Genomic DNA, 15,104 nt, shown 5'->3' on the forward strand with positions numbered 1-15,104 from the left:
AGAACAACGCTTGGTTCAGGGCTCCGCTGGTAGATTGGCGACCCTCACCCTGACCAGACCTGCGTGTCAGCTGTGGGCGAGCAGAGGTGGCAGGGCCCCCGGAGGTGCTGGTCTTGGCACTGGCCTCTGTCAGCTGAGTCCAAAGGCCCCATAGTCTGGGGGGTGAGGGCAGATTCTGGGAGGCAGCCCAGCGGCAGGTGAGGCTTTCAGTGAGCACCGACGGAGGGGGCGATCCAGAGGATCCAGGCCTGGGGCGTTGTCCTGCCTTGGGATATGGGGCAGAGGGCGTAAAGAGCCAAGGCCTCCAGGGCTGAGCTCACGAACTGCAAGCCAGGCCAGAGGCTGGAGGGAAATGGGCTTCCGGGCACCTGAGAAGCAATGGGCTGGTCTGCAGACGGGTGTTTGTGTGCCAGAGGCAAACCCTTAGACACTTCCCTGGGTGTCTTCTGTCCTCAGAACACCCTCAGGTGCCCAGATGGCCGCCGTGGTGTTGCGGGGGTCAGCCTCCTGCATGCTTCCTTCTGCTCAGCCAGAGCAGCCCGCATCTGGTCGTACTTGCTGCTGCGCCTGCCTCCAGGGACCTGCTGGTGGTCTGTTTGTTGGTTCTGACTTGAGACCCGGCCTCCGCCGTTCACACCTGGCCCTCACCTTCCTGGAGCAGCTGCAGACCTGCGGGAGCCACAGCTGGCTGTCCTGGGGAGCTCTCTCCATCCCTGAGTACCAGCAGGCACGATTCCAGAACAGGAGCTAAAGCTCAAAGGAAATGAAAAGCTTCTGAAGCTTAGACGGTGCCCCCCTGCCACCCCCCCCCCCCCAAACAGGTCCCAAGAAGAGTTAAGTGACTTGTTTCAAGTTAGAGTACAGTGGCTCCAAGAGGCGCCTGGCAGTGGCCTTGAGAGGGTCTGCCTGGTGAGGGGGCACACTTCTGGACCTGAGGGTGGGCTGGCCAGGCTCCGGGGCAGCTGCTGTGGCAGGGGGTGCTCCAGGGATTCTCCAGAGAGTGATGGGCCCGCCTGGGCTCCAGTCCGCAGACGGCCTCTTCCCGACAGGTGGTAGGCACACTAAAACCTGGGAGGGAAACCTCTCCCCCCAAGTCCTCAAATCCTTTGGTCCATTCTGGCTGCTTCTGTGGGGGAGGCCACAGGGTCCTCAGGGGGGCCGGAATGGCCTGAGCAGCCTGGTCTTGCACGTCACTTTGGGCAGCTCTGGAGAGATGGTGGGCCGTCAGCCTGGATGCTGCCGGAAGCATGGGATGGCACCTGCTTTTCTGACGGTGGAGGGGGTGGGGGGGGGGGGGAGACCCTGGCATCCAGGCGGTAGGCGGGGCATCCTGGGACTGAAGGGCCCTGGTCCTTCGGTAGGATGGGGAGGCTGGGGAGGGACCTGGGCCGGGCGGTGGACCGGGGGCGTCAGTGGGCACCCATAGGAGAGGCCGCGGCTCCTGCCCGGGCTGGCTGGAATCCCCCAGGCAGCGTCTCTGGGTCAGAGGCCGCCGGCAGCGGTGGGAAGCGGCGCTCAGCCGCTGGCGGCCTCTGGGACCGATCCGGGGCGGGGGGCCTGCGGGGAGGGCGCGGGCTGGGGGCCGGATCTGGCCCCGAGCCTGGCCAGGCCTAGGGCCGCAGGAGCCCCAGGGCAACGAGGGCGCCGCCCAGCAGCAGGCAGAGGCGCGGGCCGCCGGTGGGCCCCGCGCCCGAAGTCCACGCCCGGTAGCTGTAGACGCCTTGGCCCGTCCGGTTGCCGCCTGGTGCCGCGTCCTCGTCGTCCTCCAGGCCGCGCTCCCCGGGGCCCGGGGCCCTTCTCCAGCCGGAACCCGCCGCCAGGCCGGCCGCCGCCCCCGCCGCCGCCCCGGCCGCAGCCACGCGCAGGGAGGAGCCCGCGTAGCGGGGCGCCGGCCTCACGCGCACCCGCGGGGTCCCGCGCGCGCCCCCGCGCAGCCCTCCCCGGGCGCTGCCGCGAGCCCCTCCACGGCCGCCCTTGGCCGCGCCAATGTCGCAGAGGAAGGTGGCGGCCAGCAGCAGAGCCCAGCACGTCGCGGCCGTCCAGTTCATCCTTGTGGGGCGAGCCTGCGGCCAACGGAGAAAGGACCTCAGCTTCTGTGAGGGTCAGGGGGCCAGGGTCCCCAGGGCCTGGAGACGGGCTCGGGGACTCGGCATCTCGAGGACGGCCCGCGCAGGGCTGGGAGTGGGGTGGGAGGGTAAGGCACTCGGGCCTGGACAGAGGGTGAGGCGGGTGCGCGGGTTGCGCACCTGGGGGTGGAGTGGGAGCAAAGAATGAGGGAGGACCCCCACATCCCCGGCTGCGGTGGGAGGACCCGCCCAGACCTCCACGGCTTGCGGGGACCCGAGGCCACACCGGGGTGGGGGTTGTGTTGAAGGACAGTCTCGGGGATGGACAGTCTCCACTGTCTGGACAAAGGCCACACGCGGGTGGCTCCGCCCGCACCCCTTGGGGCAGCGCGCATGCGGCGCGGAGCCAGAGCAGCGGGTTCTGGCCTCGCGGGGGCGCCGAGAAGCGCGGTGGTGACACAGTGCAGACCCCGCCCCCGCAGCCCGGACCCGGGGGACCGTCCCCTCCCGCCCCACCCCGGCCGCCTGGCGGAGCAGCTGGCGCGGGGGACGGGGACGCGGATGCGACGCGGGGCCTAATTCCGGCGCAGGGACCCGGTGGCCGCTCGACCCTCCTCCCGGGCCCCGCCGTCCCCTCGGAGCCCCCGTCCCCTGCCTCCCCGCGCGCCCGGACCCCGCCGCGCGGCCTTACCCGCCTCGGGCCTCGGTGGGAACCGCGGGCTGGAGGGGCCGCTCCGGGGGCCGCGGCGGAGCGGGAAGGAGCCGGCTGCGGCCGAGACCCTGCACCGGCGCGCCGCGCCCCGAATTTGCGCGAGGCCTCCGCCCCAGGATTGGGGGCGGGCAGACGCGGAGGCTCATCCCCCGGGCGACGGGAAGGGAGGAGAAAACGGCAGTCGGAGGCGCGCGCGGCCCCTCTCCCTTCCCAGCACCCTCCTGCTGGCTGCACCCCGTCCCCCGTCTCCTCACCCCACCCCCTCCCGATTCCACACGCGTGCGCCCACTCTATCTCCAGCACCGAGTGCGCACCCGGCCCAACTGAGCCGCCGCCTCCCGCCTTCCCCCTCCCCCTCCCCCTCCCCCTCCCCCTCTCCCGTTCTGCCCCAGGTGATGTGTCCCAGACGCGGGGACCGCGGAATGCTGTGGCAGGCCCTGAGCTCGAGATCTTGGTGTCCAGGGCTCTCCACGGGGAGGCCCAGAGAGGAGAGGATGGCTCTCCAGGTCCCCAGGGTGCCTCTTCTTCCCGCCCTCACGGTGGCCACCCCACAGCAAGGCCACTTGGAGCCCTACTGCCCCAGCCAGCCGGCCTTTCCAGTCCCTGCTGGCTCCAGCTCTGGGGCTTGAAAGAGTGCTATCTTGCTGTCCAGGTCTGTCTCGCGCCTATGACCTCTTCCCCTCCCAACTGGGCTTTTACCCCAGCCACTCCACTTGGGGACACCAGGCCCTCTTGATGGCTTTAGAGGTGGGCTCCATGACCTCAACTGTGACGTGATGTGACCTCTCTTAGCTTCCATCAGACCCTCTCGATCCTCAGAGGCTCAAACTCCCTAATTTCTGTGTTGAAGTCCTGATCCCCAGAACCTCAGAATATGACTGTATTTGGAAATAGGGCCTTTACAGAGGCAATTGCGGTAAAATGAGGTCATAGGGCAAGCCCTGACCTAATCTGACAGGTGTCCTTATAAGATGAGGAGATCAGGACACAGACATGCACACGGACGGCACTGCGAGGACGTGGGGAGAAGGCTGCCGTCTGTGAGAGGAGCCGTCCCTCTCACAAGGAGACAGGCCTCAGAAGGATCCAGCCCTGCCCATGCCTGTCTCAGACCGCCAGACCCTGCTGGGTCTGTGGCACTTTGTCACGGTGGCCCGAGTAAACTAATTGAGAACCTATGGGTTTCTAAAGTCCACGTGGAAACGTAAAGGTCTAATGTAACTCATTCTGAAAACCAAGATCAAAGAAGAACTCACCCCGTCAGATGTTAAGATGTTATAGAAAGTCACGGTAATAAAACAGCCCGGTGTTGGCTAGGAACAGACAGAGACCAGTACAGGCAAACAAGAGGGTCACTGACAGACTCAGAGAGGAATTTACACATGTCTACGGGCATAAACAAGATTGAGAATTTTGATAGAGGACAGGAAACTAAAAGAACCAAATGGAAATTCTAGAGCTAAAAAATACACTTAAAAACAGAGATTAGATATGGCTAAGGAGAATTAGTAACCGGGAAGATCGGAAGGAAATATCCAGAAGAAAGCATGGAGAGAAAAGAAGAGAGTGTACATAACAGGCTGCTGGGGGCGGAGGGGACGCGACAGAAGACCCCCTGCATGGACCAGGGAAACTGAACGGACAGCAGAGAAGGAAGGTGACGAGTGCAGTGTTTATGGGCACACAGGCTGACCGTTTTCAAAAACCAAGGAGGCAAGGCACAAACTCTAGAAGCATCACAAACTCCGAACATGATAAATATGAAGAAGAAGCAAACCCCAGAAACCAAACACGACAAGAAGATCTTGAAAGCTTCCCAAAGTGGGAGGAAACCCAAATACCTAAAACAAGTAAAAATAAGCTGACTTCTCCACAGAAACAGGGAGCAGCTGAGAACACAGAAATGTGGTTTGTAGAGTTCCTGAGCAGCTCGGTGAGCTGACAACAGGTCAGAAGCCGAGAGGCTGGTAAGTACTGGTGTAGATGAAAACATATGTCACACAAGCAACAGTGAACGAAAAGGAAGCTGGCTCAGCTCTCTTAACGCCAGACCGAGCCTTACAGATTAGGGCAAAAAGCATTACTGGAAACAAAGAGTAACACTTCTTAATGATAAAAGGTTAAGTTTACCAAGATGACAAAATAATTCTAAATTTTATGTACCTAACGAAGGACATGACCTCAAAATATGTAAAACAAAATAGTAAGAGAATATTTTTTTTTATTTTTTAAAGTTTATTTATTTTGAGAGAGAGCAAGTGCGAGTGCAAAAGGGGCAGAGAGAGAGGGAGAGAGAGAACCCATGAACCCATGAACCGTGAGATCATGACCTGAGCTGAAACCAACAGTCGGACGCTTAACTGACTGAGCCACCCAGCTGCCCTAGTAAGAGAATATTTACAGCACAAAATCACTTACATGAATTTAAAACTCTCACAAGCAAAGCAATACGACACATCTGTGGATACATGCATCCTGTCCGAGGGCAAACACCACACATCACACCGGGGTTCCTGACGGGCGTGACTGGAGTGTGGGAAACGTGGGACCAAGTGAGCAGTGCTCACCCTGGCAGTGACAGTGGCCCAATAAGGAGAGTGCTGGATCAATCTACCTTTGTACCCAAGTGCCAGAGAAGAAAGGCAGAAACACCAGGTATGGGTATGCCATTTAGTCATTAGACCCATCAAGTTTTAAATAGAATGACATTCTTGTTTCTGAGAAAAGGTGGCACGTGTGTGGCCTGTAGCACTGTCTGGACTTGCCAGGTGCACACACACACACACCCCACACCCATCCATTCAGGTGCACGTATGCACATACACGCACCAGGTGCACACTTTTTACACAACCCCGGGTGTGCACCCCTCCAGATCTCCTCCTTGGGTGTGCACACACACATACCCATCCATTCAGGTACACACACACACACACACACACACACACACACACCTAGGTGCGTACAAAACGCAAGAGGGAAGACCCAGGCTGCCTCCTCTGGCTGTGTTCCCGGGCACTTTCCTGGTCTCATCCAGATCGCCTCCCCCAGAAGAATGCTCGTTCATGTTTTTCTCTGCTCAGGACCAGAGCCCCCTCTTGCCTGGGGAAGGACACCACTGCCATCAGATGGCCAGTGAGCTCTCTAGGGCTGAGCATAGTCGCCAGCCGCAAGGGGAGGGAGGCTCACCCCCAGCTTTGATGTCCCCATGTAGATCATGCGTCCTTATCCTGTGTTTTCTGGGCAGCACAATGGCTGTTTGGGGGAGATGGGTGGAAGCGGTCCACTTGGAGCCGCTAAGGGGCCGCACGGTTCGGGGCTCTGGTCCGACAGCCCTGGAGGTAGGCGTCTGAAGGATGGACGCATTGCGGGGAGGGGGGGTGCTGGGGCACAGCCAGGGAGGGGCTCCCCAGGCTTTCCTGCCCGTCCGGGAGGAGGGGGGGCTTCAGGACCCTTGCCCACTCCCCCCGGGGGTCTGGGGAGCGGCTGCGCTTTGCGCTGTCCCCGTGGACAAGAGTGGACCAGGGTAACTCCTGCATGACGCACGGTCCTCTGGGGCCTGCTCACCCAAGGAGGGAGCTGCTCCGAGCTGGGGGTGGGGCACAGGCCAGAGTTCGGAGGGGATGAGGGCTGTGCCCCCAATTCTTGGTGATGCAGCAGGAAGAGGCTGCGTCTGCAAGTGTCTGCAGGACAGAGGGTGGGGCCTTGGCCGGTGGGACCATGTTGGACGCCCCCCCCCCCCAGGCTGAGGGCGTCGGGGCCCCCCGGATCCCTGCCCCGCCCTCTGGGCCCCGCCCGGGGGGGGGGGGTTGCCCCCCCCCCCCCCCCCCCCCCCCCCCCCCCCGCCCCTGCCCCAGGCGCGGTCCTTCCAACCTTCCCCAGACCCTGTGCCTCGACTCAACCGCACCTCGCAGGAAGCGCGGGATGTCTGCAGGGTCCCCGCAGGTCTCTGAGGGTCTGTCCCCACACACGCCGCGGCTCACTGGGCCCCTGCCACCTCTGGCCCCGGGTGATTTTGATCGGGTTCACTAGTGGCTGTGCTCCCCACCGCGTCTTCTAATTGCAAATTCTCACCTGGGCGGGACTCTCAGAGCAATTTGTGGAGGGTGCTTTGGGGTCCCTGGAGGGAGGGTGTGAGGCCTTCCCCCTGTCTCCCCAGTGACAAGTAGGTCTTTGCCTGTTACCTGCCACCCGTCCGGAGTACACCCCCAGCCTCACTGTCCTTTCCAGGAGGTTCTTGTCTGTTATAGTCAGCTGCACACCCAGGGTGGGGCTTCAACTCAGACCCTGAGATTACGAGTCGCAAGCTGCTTGGACTGGCGTTTATTTTGACTCCTCATGACATTCTGCCCCAGCTCATGGTCTCTGGCTGTCTCCGTGGGTCCCTCCCTGGGTGGTGGCTTGAAAACTCCCAAAGCAATAAGCCAGGACTCACTGCATTTGTTTCGCACTGGTCAGGGTCACTGTCCTTCATGGCCTGATGTCCAGGGTCTTGAAATCCACAGTTTTCCATATTCTGTCTGTTTCCTTTCAGGTGGGAGGGTAAGTCCCGTCTCTGTGTTCTGTCTGGCTGGATGTGGGCGTCTGTCCCCTGTATTACAGCTGCCTCAGTGTCCCTGAGCTCCGGTCTGTGTCTCCTCCCCTTGCTGACCAGCAGCCCGGGCCTCCAGAGCCTGCACTGATGCCTGGAGCCCAGCCTGTCCGTTTCCTTTCTGTCTAGAGTCACAGTCCTGCACTGCCTCTTGTCCAGCATCTGAAAACAGTGTTAAAGACATGTATTATAGTGCTGTATTTTATAATTATAGTACTTACATAATTATAGTATTGTATATAAGTATAATCATGTTATATATTTTGTCTAATTTTGTCATTGTTTGTGGTGGAGGGCTAGACTGGAGTGAGCTCATTTTTTATGGCTGAAAGCCTGCTTATATATCTCAAAGTTAATTGTCTCCTCTATGTTGCAATATCTTCTCTCAGTTTTTAACTTTTAGTTTTCATTGTCTTTAAGGTGTCTTGATGAACAGGTGTTCTTAAATATTTTTACATTTTAAAAGTTAAGGTATAAGTTAAATACAGTAGCATCTACTCTTTTTAGTGTATAGGTTCTGTGCGTTTTTGACAAGTGTGTTTACTTGTGTAACCACCACCACAATAAAAATACAGAGCAATTCTATCCCTCCAAAAGTGTCCTCTGTGTCCCTTTGGAAATAAGACTCCCATCCCCAGTACCTGGCAAATATGTTTTCTGTTCCTATGATTTTGACTTTTCTAGAATGTTCTATAGATAGTATCAAAAGACTGTGTCCTGTTTTGAGTCTGGCTTCCTTCCCTCAGCGTACCACTTCCGTGATTCAGCCGTGCTGTTGTGTAGATCAGCTGTGTTCTTCTTTATTGTGGGTAATATTCCATTTATGGAAGGACCACCGTTTATCCATTCCCCAGCTGAGGCACTTTTGGGTTGGTTCCAGTTTTTGCTGATTATGAATTAAGTCACTATAAACATTTGCGTGTGTTTTTCTTGTGTGAATGTAAGTATGGGTTATATGATAAGTATATGTTTAACTGTGTAAGGAGCTGCCAACCATTGTCCAAAGTGGCTATGCCACTTGGCACTCAGTAGTGAGTTTTAAAAACTGTTGTTCTAAGAAGTTGGTGGTAGTATCTCCTTGTGTTGTGGGTGTTTTTTTTTTTTTTTAAAGATTTTATTCTTAAGGAATCTCTACACCCAACATGGGGCTTGAACTCATGACCCTGACATCAAGAGTCATACGCTGTACTGGTGGAGCCAGCCAGGTTCCCTCCTTGTGGTTTTTATTTGCAGTTTCCTGTTGACTAATGATGTTGCCTGTCTATGTGATTATTATCCATTCTTTGGTGAAATGCCCATTCAAGTCTTACACCTGTTTGTTTATTGAGTTGATTGTTTCTTTGCTATTAAAGTTTGAGAATTTTAAATTCTGAACGCAAATATTCTATCGGATACTTGATTTGTAAATGTTTTTTCCCCAAATCATGGCTTGTATTTTGAGTCTACTAGTAGTCTCTTGAAGATCAGAAGTTCTTTATTGATCAAATCCTGTTAAAATTTTTTCTTTTATGGATTGTGTTTTTAATGTTGCATCTAAGAAATTTTTGCCTCACAAACATTTTTTCCATATGTCTAAGGTTTTATACTTAGATCTATCAACTACTTTGAGTTAATTTTTGTGTAGGGTATGAGATACAGATTGAAGTTCATTTTTCTGCATATGGATAGCTGATTTTTCTGGCACTATTTGCTGAAGATTGAATTACCTTTCATCTTTGTGGAAATCAATCCTGTGTGGGTCTCATGTTTGGATTCTCCAGTCTGTTCCACTTCTATATGTTTATCTTTTTCCAATACCACACTGTCTTGATTACTATAGCTTTACATGTATTGCAACCAGGTACAGGTAGTGTGAGTTCTCTGACTTGGTTCCTTTTCCAAACAGCTTTGGCTCTTTTAACTCCTTTTCTTTTCCATAAATTTTAGACTCAGCTTATTGTTTTCTATAACGAAGTTCTGCTAGAATTTTATTGAATGTATAGATCAGCTTGGGGACCATTAGCATCTTTACAATAGTCTCCAAACCATGAACATGGTATATTTCTCTATTTATTTAGGCCATCTTTGATGACTTTCATCAGTGGTTTGTAAGTTTTAGCACGTTTTACAAATACCTTTCTCCAGATTATAGCTTCTCTTCTTCAGTTCCTTTAAGATGTCTTTTGATGAAACAGAAGTTATACATTTTTCAAAATTATTTTAGAACAGTTTTAGAGTTATGGAAGAGTTGCAAAGATAGTACAGACAGTTCCTATATGCCCCACACCCAGTTTCCCCTAGTACTAATAACTTACATTAATATGGTACATTTGTTCAATTAATGAACCAATACTGATATGTTCTTATCAGTTAAAGTTCATACTTTATTTGGATTTCCTTAGTTTTTATCCAATATCCTTTTTCTGTCCCAGAATCCTATCCAGGATCCCACGTTACATTCAGTTGTCATATCTGCTTAGGTGCCTCTTGGCTGTGAGTTTCTCAAACTTTCCTTATTTTTGTTTTTATTTTTTATGACCTTGACAGTTTTGAGGAGTTCTGGTCATGTATCTTGTGTAATGTCCTCAGCTGGGATTTGTCTCATGTTTTTCTTATGATTAGACTGGGGCTTTGGGTCTTTGGAGGAAGACACAGATGTGAAGTGCTGTTTTCATCACATCACATCAGGGCACATGCTGTTCACATGGATGATCATGGTTGGTCACCTGGCTGAGGCCATGTGTCAGATTTCTCCACTGTCATTCACTTTCCTTCCATACTGCCCTCTTTGGAAGGAGGTTCCATGCACAGCCCATATTTAAGGGGTTGTAAGTCATGTTCTCCCTCCTGGAGAAAGGAACATGTACACAGATTATTTGGAATTCTTCTTCACGGGACATTTGTCTGTTCTGTCCATTGATTTGTTTATTTATCCAATCACTTGTTTATATCAGTACAGAGTCATGGATACCTACTTCACACTTTGGGTTATTCCAATACTGCTGTCTTTATTGTCTTGCTGTCTCAGCTTTGGCCGGGGAGACAGTTGTCTTCTTGGCCCCTTTGACATACCCCATCACTGTGCTTTCTTCTTTCTGAACACTTATTAAAATTCTGGTGCTGTGATATGTTCCAGTCCCATCCTGTGTAAATTTCTTGCCCCAGCCATAAGTTCAGTGATTTCTCCAAGGAGATTTGGTGCTTTTTGTTAGACAAACATATTAGAAACCGCTTGTTGCTCCTGGAGTGTTGTCACTTTTAGGTCCTCTCAGCTGACAAAGTGAAGAGTTTTATGTGTGGATATTAACCTGTGCATGTGCACGTATCTCTGAACACTATGTGTGTAGCCATCTGTACCCATATTAAGCTGAACACGAGACCTCACCGACATCTCCACCTCTCATCCACCACTACATGGGTCATTCCAGCCTCCTGCCCTTGCTGATGTGTAAGTCCACTCCAGCAGTGACAACCCTGTCTCCCACAATCCAACATCCACTCATTCAGCTGTTCAATTTCAGCATACATGCATAGTGGCACCAGGATTGCTAACATCTACTCTGTCAGGAAAAAGCTTTATCAGCTGAAGTACAGTGCTTGTGTAGCTTTCTTGCTGTTGGTCTTACAGACTCCACTTATTTCCAACATTATTTAGATCAGCACATTTACACCCACCCCTACAGTTAGATTGTTTCCCAGATCCCCAAACCTCCTAAATGAGTTTTTAAAATTTGCATACATTAAAGTTCACTTCTTATGTGGTAAAGTCCTATGGTTTCAACAAGTATCACGTATCTGCCATTGCACTATCATACAGCTAGTTTGTCAGCCCTAAAAATCCTCTGAGCTTGACCTGCTAAACACTCTCTCCTTTCCCCTGAACTGATCATTTTACTGTCTCCTTAATTTTGACTTTTCCAGAATATCATATAATTGGAATCATACAGCATGCAGACTTTTTTTTTATCCATTCACCTGTTAAGAGGCATCTTGTTTGCTTCTCGTTTTGAGCAACTATGAATGAAGCTGCTATCAACATTCATGTGCTTGTGCAGTTTTTGTGTGGGCATAAGTCTTCAGATCAGTTGGGTAAATACCTAAGAGTGTCATTGTTGGGTTGTATGGCAAGAGTATATTTAGCTGCATAAGAAACTGCCAAACCACCCTCCAAAGTGGCTTTATTCATTTTGCTTTCCCTACCAGCAATGTTGCTCTGCATCCTTGCCACCATTTTGCATTGTCAGGGTTTTGGATTTTAGCCATTTTTATAGGCATGTCGTGGCATCTCCTTGTTTTAATTTGCAATTTCCTAGTAACATATTGTGTTGATCAGCCTTTCGTATGTTTATTTTCCATCTGTATATCTTCTTTGGTGAGGTGTTAAAGATCTTAATTTTTTTTTATGTTCAATTTCTTTTTTTTTTAGATTTAAATCCTAGTTAGTTAACATGTAGTGTAGTAATGGTTTCAGGAGTAGAATTTAGCGATTCATCATAAACATCTTAATTAAAAATTAAAAAAAAATTTTAAATATTTATTTATTTATTTATTTTTAAATTTTTTTTAACATTTATTTATTTTTGGGACAGAGGGAGACAGAGCATGAACGGGGGAGGGGCAGAGAGAGAGGGAGACACGGAATCCGAAGCAGGCTCCAGGCTCTGAGCCATCAGCCCAGAGCCGGACGCGGGGCTCGAAATCACAGACCGCGAGATCGTGACCTGAGCTGAAGTCGGAGGCTTAACCGACTGAGCCACCCATGCGCCCCAAAATGTTTATTTATTTTTGAGAGCGAGAGAGAGCGAGAGCGAGCGAGCATGAGTGGGGGGGGGAGGGGTAGACAGAGAGGGAGACACAGAATTTGAAGCAGGCTTCAGGCTCTGAGCTGTCAATACAGAGCCCGATGCGGGGCTTGAACTCACCAGCTGTCAGATCATGACCTGAGCTGAAGTCAGATGCTTAACCAAGTGAGCCATCTAGGCTCCCCAAAGGTCTTAATTTTAACAGATTTTCAGAAATTTCAAAATTTTCTTTTTAAAAATTTTTTGTTTATTTATTTATTTTGAGAGACAGAGAGAGAGAGAGAGAGAGAGAGCGCGCGCACGCGCGCAAGCACGAGCAAGTGGGGGAGGGGCAGATAGAGAGGGAGAGAGAGAAGCCCAAGCAGGCTCCATGCTGTCAGCACAGATCTTGGTGTGGAGCTCGAACTCACAAACTGTGAGATCATGACCAGAGCTGAAACCAAGAGTCAGATGCTTAACCGACTGAGCTACCCAGGCATCCCCCAAATTTTCTTTTATGATTCACATTTTTTAAGGAAGTTCTTGACTACTCTGAGGTCAGAATAATATTCATCTATATATAAATGGAAATGTTTTAAAGATTTCCTTCTTTTTGACATTATTTTCTTTTTCCTTTCTTTTCTTACTGAAGTGAAATTCACATGACATAACGAACAAGTGAGAGCATGTGTCCAGCGGGATTTAGCGATGTGCCGATTCCTTTTTATGACTGGATAATATTCCATTGTAAGTATATACCACATTTTATCTCTTCATTCATCTGTTGATGGACATTAGGGTTGTTTCTAACTTTTGGCTATTGTGAATATCATTGCTATGTACATTCATACCGGTTTTCAATTCTCTTGGATATATACCTATTAATGGAATTGCTGGGTCATATACTAACTCTTATTTAACTTTCTGAGGAACTGCCACACTGTCTTCCACTGAGGCTTCACCATTTTACATTCTCACCAGCAATGTACAAGGATTTCAATTTCTTTACATTCTCACCAACACTTGTTCTTTTCCATTAAAAAAAAATGATAGCCTATCCTGGTGGGTGCGAAGTGGTGTCTCATTGTGGTTTTGATTTGCATTTCCCTGATGACTAACGGCACTGGGTATCTTGTCATGTTCTTGTTGGCCACTTGTATGTCTTCTTTGGAGAAATGTTTATTCAAGTCCTTTGCCCATTTCTAAATTATCTTGCTTGTCTTTTAGTTGTTGGGTTGTAAGAGTTTAAAAAAAAATATATTCTGGATACTAGACCCTTATTGGACATAAGATTTGCAAATATTTTATCTGATTTTGTGAGTTATCATTTCAATTTCTTGATAGTGTTCTCTGATGCACAAAAGTTTTAAATTTTTATGAACTCTGACTTATCTATTTTTCCTTTTGTTGCTCTTGGTGTCACATCTAAGAATCCTTTGCCAAATCCAAGATCATAAAGATTTACCCCTATATTTTCTTTAATGAGTTTTATAGTTTTAAGTAATATATTTTCATCATTGATCCATTTTGAGTTAATTTTTGTATAATGTGTGAGGTAGGGGGTCAAACTTCATTCTTCTGCAGGTGGATGTCCAATTGTTCCAGCCCATTTGTTGGAGAGACTGTTCTTTCCCTATGGAATGGTCTTGGTACTCTTGTCAAAAATCAGTTGACCATAGATGTATGAGTTTATTTCTTGACTCTCAATTCTATTCCATTGGTCTATAGGGCTTTCTGTATTCCAGTACCACACTCTTCTGATTACAATAGCTTTGTAGTAAGTTTTGAAATCAAGAGGTATGAATGCTACAGCTTTGTTCTTTTCCAAGATTATTTTGGCTATTCTGGGCCATTGCTAATCCATATTGATTTTAGAATCAGTTTTCTAAAAAAATTTTTTCTAAAAAGGCCATTGTTATTCTGATAGGAGTTACATTGAGTCTATAGGTCACTTTGGGTGTCATTGCCAAGTTAACAATATTAAGTCATCTGATCCATGAATATGGGTTGTCTTTCCATGTATTTAGGTCTTCATTAATTTTTTGCCACAGTGTTTTGTAGTTTTTAGTGTACAAGTATTTCCCCTCATTGATTAAATTTATTCCTATATATTTATTCCTATATATTATTCTTATATATTCCTATAAATATATTCCTATTTATTCTTTTCTGATGCTTTTGTTAATGGATTTTTCTTAATTTATACTTTGAATTGCTCATTTCTAGCATATTTCAGAAACACCATATATTCTCTGTGTTGATCTTATACTCCAAAGGTTTGCTGACTTCACTTATTAGTTCTAGTTATTTTTGGGGTATAGATGCTTTGGGATTTTCTGTATAAAGAATCATGCCATCTGGGAATAGAGATACTTTTGCTTCTTTCCATTTGGATGCCTTTATCATTTTTTTCTTGCCTAATTGCTTTGGCTAGAACTTAGTGTGATGTTGAGTAGCATTGTGAAAGCCAGCATTCTCCTCTTGTTCCTGTTCTCAGTAAGAAAGCTTTCAGTTTTTCACTGTTGAGAATAGTGGCAACTGTGGGTTTTTCATAAATGCCCTCAATCATTTTGAAGAAGTTCCTTTCTGTACCTAGTTTTCTCAGTATTTGTATCATGAAAGTACGTGGAATTCTGTCCTTCGGTCTAATGGTTTTCCTGCATTAATTCAGTCGATCCCATATTTCTCTCCTTCATTCTATTAGTGTGGTCTATTCTATTCTATTCTATTCTATTCATTTTCGGGTGTTGGGTCACCCTTGTATTCTGGGGATAAATCCCACTGGTCATGGTGTATAACCCTTTTAACATGCCATGGATTTGGTTTTCTAGTGTTTTGTTGAGGATTTTTGCATCTACATTTGTAGATATTGGTATGTAGTTTTCTGATGGTGTCTTTGGCCTTCTTATCAGGCAGTGCTGGCTTCACATTAGGAAGTGTTCTTCCCTCTTCTATTTCTTGGAAGATTTGGAACATG

At 49.3% G+C, this 15,104-nt stretch overlaps 1 protein-coding gene across 1 annotated transcript; it reads right to left on the reverse strand.

Moving 5' to 3' along the window:
- Window positions 1-801: 801 nt before the first annotated feature.
- Window positions 802-2,997, reverse strand: SPRN (shadow of prion protein). The gene is made up of 2 exons (XM_049645965.1): window positions 2,758-2,997; window positions 802-2,063 (listed from the first exon to the last, which is right to left on the reverse strand). The coding sequence occupies exon 2, from the start codon at window positions 2,046-2,048 to the stop codon at window positions 1,611-1,613; it is 438 nt and encodes a 145-aa protein (XP_049501922.1). The 5' UTR covers window positions 2,049-2,063; window positions 2,758-2,997; the 3' UTR covers window positions 802-1,610.
- Between the last annotated feature and the right edge of the window lie 12,107 nt (window positions 2,998-15,104).

Source organism: Panthera uncia, chromosome D2 (assembly GCF_023721935.1).
Source record: "Panthera uncia isolate 11264 chromosome D2, Puncia_PCG_1.0, whole genome shotgun sequence".
NCBI lineage: Eukaryota > Metazoa > Chordata > Mammalia > Carnivora > Felidae > Panthera > Panthera uncia.

Bases quoted from the DNA above. Each gene is read 5' to 3' on its own strand.
- SPRN (XM_049645965.1), bottom strand. From the start codon at position 2,048: ATGAACTGGACGGCCGCGACGTGCTGGGCTCTGCTGCTGGCCGCCACC.